Below are 6,478 nucleotides of genomic sequence, written 5' to 3'. Positions count from 1 at the left end.
ATGGCTCATTTCCTCTAGAGAACCTGGGTTCAGTTCCTAGCACCATGTCAGGTGGCTCACAAGTACCACATGTCTAGCTCCAGGGATCCAGTGCTCTCTTTTGGCCTCTGTGAGCATGCCCCACACACACACATAAATAAAAATGAATATTAAAAAAACCCTCAAGCTAGGTGGTAGTAGCCATGCCTTTAAGCCCAGCACTAGGGAGGCAGAAGCAAGTGGAGCGCTGAGTTCGAGGCCAACCTGGTCTACAGAGTGAGTTCCAGGACAGCCAGGGCTACACAGAGAAACCCTGTCTAAAAGTTTTTAATTTTAAAAGCCAAGCATGGTGGCGCATGCCTTTAACCCCAGTACTTGAGAGGCAGAGGCAGATGGAGTGCCGAGTTGAAGACCAGCCTGAGCTACGGAGTGAGTCCCAAGCTACCCTGAGCTGTAGAGTGAGACCCTTTCTCCAAAAAACAAAAACAAAAAACAACAAAAAAGATAGGGTTTCTTCGTATAGCCCTGGCTGGCCTAGAATTTAAGAGATCTGCCTGCCTCTGCCACCCCCCACCCCCGTGTGCTAGAATTAAAGGTGTGTGCCACCACTACATGGCCAAAACAATGTTTTTATTTGAAAGAGAAAACCCCGGGGCCGTGAGGCTGAAGCAGACCGGAACACTTGGGATCTCTGTCGTTTAGTTGAACCAGGAACCAGGTTGAGATCTCAGTGGAGCCCCCAAGGACACTGAGAGAACTGGGTTACATGTAGAGCCCTGAGACCTCATCCCCAGCCGCTCTGCCTTTGCTCCAGGGCCGTCAGGGGCTGATGGGCAGCAGGAGTGGCCTGATCGGCAGAGGTGGGCCAGAGAGGCCACGTGTTTGCTCCAGTCAGCTCGAAGGAGACCCTGCACACACCCAGGAGGCACAGCCACTGGGGACATAACTGCTTTATTTGTGGGCAGAGGTGCCAGTCCTGGGGCTGGTGGGGCAACCAGGGAGGCAGGTGGGTGAGCCGGCACATTGGTGGCCGAGTGCAGTTTGGCGTGGCTCTGCAGCATGTCCCTACCCCAAGGATGCCACCATTCACAAGTCCTGGCTCCTGGCTGCCCCTCATCCCCAGCGTTCCGAGCTAGGAAGGGATGTCAGCCTGGCCAGGAGTGAAGGCTCCCAAGGACCAGGGCACTACATTGGAGCACAGAAACAGAGCAGGCAGAGGAGGAAATGTGGAGACAAACCCCCTCCGTTCCTGCTTCCCCATCCTGGTCTTGCCTTTGTGTACAGTTCAGAAGGCAAGAGGCCCTCTGGGGACAGACAGCAGCCTCTGCTGAAGGGAAGCCACCTCCTGTCCTCTTTATTGGCCCTTACCTCTGTACTCCAGTTGGGAACCGCTGTCTCCCTTCATGCTAGGCAGCTCTAGTTGGATGGGCTCGAGGCAGAGGAGGCTGTGACATGGGAGGTGGACCGGAGCTCCCCCCCCCAGCTGCCGCTCCCACCCTCGCCACAGCCAAGCGCGCAGCTTGGGTCAGCAGCCGCTGTTCCTGCGCAGGAAGGCGTGATACCGTAAGGAACACTGTAGCTCCATGAAGGTGAGAGAGCCCACGGTGATGGCACATGGGCCCACAGCCTGGAAGCCAAATTTCTCATAGAAGGGTACCAGGGCATCCTCACACATGAGCACAGCCTGGCGCACGGCCGGCTGACTGCCCAGGTGGTGGAGGTACCTCCATAGGAGGACAGAACCCTTGCCCTGCTGCCGGAAGGTTCGGTGCACTGCCAGTACGTGCAGGTGGGCTGTGCGGCCTCCGGGTCTGTGTAGTGTCAGTGACTCCTGGGGATGGGCAAGGGACAGATGTCTGGGTTACTTCTGCTAATGCCTGCTCCTTCAAACCCAACCAGACCAAAAGGATGGGCGTCCTGAGTACCAGGAGATCCAGGGCTCCCTTCTTACCAGACAGGACCCCACTGCTACCCACATCTACAGTCCTACAGTTCAGGACTCTAAAGCAGCAATTCTCAACCTGTGGGTTGTGACCCCTTTGGAGGTCAAACGACTGTTTCATAAGAGTCGCCTAAGACCGTCAAAAAACACAGATATTTACATTACAGTTTATAGCAGTAGCAAGATTATAGTTGCGAAGTAGCAATGAAAATGATTTTTATGGTTGGGGGGTCACTGCAACATGGGGAACTGTGCTAAAGTGTCTCGGAATTAGGAAGGCTGAGAACCGCTGCTCTAAAGAGATGGGCAGGGAGCTCTTGCCTTGGGAGGGGTCCTGCTGGGGGGCTCCCCCTGCCCTCACCTGAGTAAGCCTCTCCTTGTCCCAAAGCGAGCCGATGATGAAGGCCACAAGGCAGCCCTCCTCAAACCAGCCCAGTGACAGCTCTGGACACAGGGTTAGGAAATGCCGGATCTCATCCAAGTAGAGGGGACAGGTACCCGAGACAGAGATAAAGGCTGTAGCAGAAGGCAAGGGTGAAGGGTACTTGCTCTGCACGTGCCTGCTGTTTGTGCACAGAAGTGGTCACTCAGGTGATCCTGCCCGGGCTAGGAGAACGTTCCACTCTGGGCTTCTTACTCTAGAGCACACCTCCCTCCCTCCTTCCCTCCCTCCCTCCCTCCCTCCCTCCCTCCTTTCTCCTCACCAGTCTGTGTGTGTGTGTGAGGGGGGGGCTCAAATCTGACTCCCAAAGACAAGAGCACCCACCCAAGTGCCACTCACCTTCCCGCTCAATCTCAAACGCACTGGTGGCATCCTCGGGTGTGAGACAGCGGAACTCACTGGCAGGGAGTGTGTGGCGCCGCTGGCAGCCTAGGAACTCTGAGGTCCCAAGTGGCAGATGCAGGGCCTCAGGTTTCAAGGAGTGGATGTTCAACATGGGCATCTGGCCACTGAACCCTCCCTGGGGTTCCCCAGCTTCAGAAGTGTTCCCTTAGCTGTCAGAGAAGAGAGGGAGAGAGAGAGAGAGAGAGAGAGAGAGAGAGAGAGAGAGAGAGAGAGAGAGAGACTGGCCTTCATCGCAGAGAGTGCAAGTCAGGCGTCTCTTGGGGCAGAGCCAGTCCTCAGGTACCTGAACCTCAAGGCAAGTTGCAGGGACTGACAATGTTAGCATGATTTTCTCTCTTTCACTCATGAGCTAGAGGTTCCTTAGAGCAATTGGTCAAACCTCCAGACACTACACACCCTCCACCCTTGGGAGACTATGGGCACCATAACTGTATATTAATATCATACCCCAAGAGGGCAGTAGAACAAGGGCCATGAAACTCTAGCCTCTTCTTGTGCATCTGTGGGGTGGGCAGGCTCCCAGGCCCCTCATGCCTGGGGCCTCATAGTCATGTGGCTACTGCCAGTCATGTGACTGTCTTCTTGTCTTCTGAGTGAGAGACACTATGGCCAGGTTTTTTGTTTTTGTTTTTTTCAGTTTTTGTTCTTTGAAGGAAGTGTATGTGTCTGTGTATCTTGTGTGTGGCTACGTACACAAGCCTCCAGCGCCCAGAGGTGAAGCATCTCCTGGAGGTGGAGCTACAGGTGGTTGTGAGCTCCCCACTGTGGATGCTGGGAACTGAGCTCAGGTCTCAAGCACACACTCTGTTAATCTCCAGCCGTCTATCCTCCCCTGAGCTGAGAGCTTTTTAGGTTGTCTCAGACCTTAGTCCGGGAGAAAAAGCTCTTTAATTAATGTGAGCCTGACGTCAGACTAGGTCATGCTGGGGAGATGGGGGATAAGACGGTTAAAGAGCCTAAGACTGGAGAGTGTGAGGTCAGGAGGGTGGGGTATGGAGGACATTCAGGGCGACGTGCCTGTCCTATGAGCTTAGACACAGAACATGCCCGTGTGATACCCTCCTTCTCATAACACCCTATAAAGCGATGGTCCTTAGAGGACATCTTCCATCCCCCTGCCTTCAAAAAGGGCTGAGGAGTTCAGGTGAAATGGCTCAGCAGGCAAAGGGGCTTTCCACCAAGCCTGAAAACCTGTGTTTGATCCCAGGGACGCACATGAGAGAAGGGGAGAACTAATCCCATAGTGCTCCTCTGGCTTCCACATATGTGCACTGCACATGCACATCAAACAAGTAACTAGAATGGAATAAAGATGACCTAAGCATGAGCCTCAGACATGGAAAATCCGGCGCAGAGCCCCTCGCCCAGCATCTGTATCCTAGGATCAGAGACACAGGGTTGGACAAATCCCTGGGACTCGCTGGCTCCCCTAGCCAACCCAGCCCACTTGATGAGTTTCAGACTAGTGAGAGACCTTGTCCAAAGAGACGAAGTAGACAGTTCCTGCAGTTCTCAGAGAATAACACCGAAAGCTAACCTCTGGCCTTCACACACACACACACACACACACACACACACACATACATAAGCACACACATGCATATACATTCACATACATACATATACAAGTACATGCACACATACATGCACATACATACACAAGCTCAAACACATACATACACTAATACATGCACACAATACACATATACATGCACACACATATACATGCGCACACACATATATACATATATACATAGAGCCAGGGATGGGGCCCACTTACCAGAACTGTAAGAAGGAGTCCAGGTGTCCTGGGGGCCGTCACCGGGTGCCGGAACTAAGAGAAGCTGAGACTTCTGACTGCAAGGAGGCTGTAGCACATACTCCCCCTGGCAGCATGTGATGGCTCAGAGATTCTAATCCCCCTGGCCCTGCCTCCCATGTTACCCCAGGCAGCATGATGCCAGCAGGGCTTGGCAGTCAGGCTCTGGCCCCATCCTGCTGAGGGCAGGCGTCATCAGTGGTACTGGGGACGTAGAAAGAATTACTAGTAGCTGTCTCAGGCTATAGGGAGAGCATGGGCTAAGCCTGGGGGTCTACCTAATCCCTGCTCTGTCCCCAGCTGGCTGCGGACCAGCCACCACCTTCTGTCCCTCAGAGGCCAGTTTGCCCATGCCTCTGAGGGTCCTTCCTGGTCAGGAAACCTGCTATCCCTTATAACCACATACCTGGGGAGGCAGCTTCTACAGACCATAGGGTATCCTGCTAGGTGAGTGTAACTGTCCATTTTACAGCGGAGGAAACTGAGACTCTGCCCCATAACTTGAGGGGCCCCAGTCAGGTACCAGGAGAGCAGGAAGGTCCCTAGAAACAGTCCCAGTCTCCAGAGCGGAAACACCTCAATACCAGAACTATGGGTCTATACAAAATGTCACGGGGAGACACCAACAGGCAGCACCCAGCAGGAGGCGCCAGAACACAAGAGACACATGGTGGTTTCTAGTTCAACATCTTGTCCAGATGTTAGGACCCGGCTGCTGGATGCCCATGGAGAAGGCCTTAGGGTCACCGGCAAGGTAACTGTTCAGTTGGACGGTGCTAATGCATGCAGCCATCTCTATGTATGTTATGCTCAACATCTTCAACTCCAAAGATCTCTGACCACCATGCCAGCGCTGGGACCTCCCGCACCTGCAATCTCTCTGTCCCTCACGTCATTCTGTTTTGTTCCCTTTCCTTCCCACTCACACCTCATCCTGCCTCTCTTAACTCTTCTCTGGCCAGCTCCTCTTACCTTATGCTCCACCAGGGTACTGTAACTCTGTCCTTGCCAGCTCAAGGCACTGAGCCAGAAGGAGCATTCCCTGAAGCCACCAGCAGAGGGCGCACCTGCTAGGACCAATGAGCCTCCTAGAGGGATGCAGTTCCAACCTTGACCCTTGGGTGGAGGGAACCAGGGCCGGTACAGGCAACACCACACACACAATCTGCTATCTGTGGGGGTCCTCTTCCCCCAGAATCCTTCTCTGCTGTCTGATGCTGCAGGATCTCCTGTTTTTGCCTTAACTGCATACTCCCTGGACACTTCCATCTTTCCTCTGCTGGAGACCTCAAGAGACTTCTCCTGGCTGATCAAAAAGGCCTTCTTAGGCTTAGCCCTTGGGCCTGGTGGGCGGACATATGCAGAACCTCAGTTAGGTGTCCATACTGCCAACACCCAGGGTTTGCAGAGGCATCTGTGTCCCTCCTTAGTTGCTGGCTCCATAGCACCCCTGGTGTCCCATGGCAACCATCTGTTGATGCCCACAGCTCCATGGTGAGTCTGCATTCCTGGTCATTGACCACCCTCGTGGCCAGGTACCTTCTGGAAAACACCGCTAAACACAGTGACCCCCTGAACACAGGAAAGGGCAACGTGATGGTAATCTGGACAATCCTAGCCTGTGCCAGGCAACAGACGGAAGTGGAGGGGAGGGAAGGTGATGGCTAGGGTCTCTTCTGGCCAATAGGAAGAAAGCACACTACTGACATGGGCACATGGACCCACTGCTTACCTAACCCAGCACTGCATATAACTGATGTGGTAGCACAGGCCTGGGTCCCAGCCCACGGGAGGGGGAGGCAGGATCAGGAGTTCAAGGTCATCCTGAGCTACACAGTGAGTTTAAGGGCAGGCTTAGTTACAACTGCTGACAGAGACAGAGGTGAGAGGG

General features: G+C 53.9%; 1 protein-coding gene across 1 annotated transcript; it reads right to left on the bottom strand.

Annotated features, from left to right (window-relative positions):
* Nucleotides 1–1,502: 1,502 nt before the first annotated feature.
* Aanat (aralkylamine N-acetyltransferase) lies at nt 1,503–2,865 on the bottom strand. Its single transcript, XM_021213973.1, has 3 exons — nt 2,703–2,865; nt 2,283–2,437; nt 1,503–1,810 (listed from the first exon to the last, which is right to left on the bottom strand). The coding sequence occupies exons 1-3, from the start codon at nt 2,863–2,865 to the stop codon at nt 1,505–1,507; spliced, it is 624 nt and encodes a 207-aa protein (XP_021069632.1). The 3' UTR covers nt 1,503–1,504.
* Between the last annotated feature and the right edge of the window lie 3,613 nt (nt 2,866–6,478).

Source organism: Mus pahari, chromosome 14, assembly GCF_900095145.1.
Source record: "Mus pahari chromosome 14, PAHARI_EIJ_v1.1, whole genome shotgun sequence".
Taxonomy (NCBI): Eukaryota; Metazoa; Chordata; class Mammalia; order Rodentia; family Muridae; genus Mus; species Mus pahari.
Note: the sequence above shows the minus strand (reverse complement) of the source record. Positions and strands in the feature narration are given on the sequence as shown.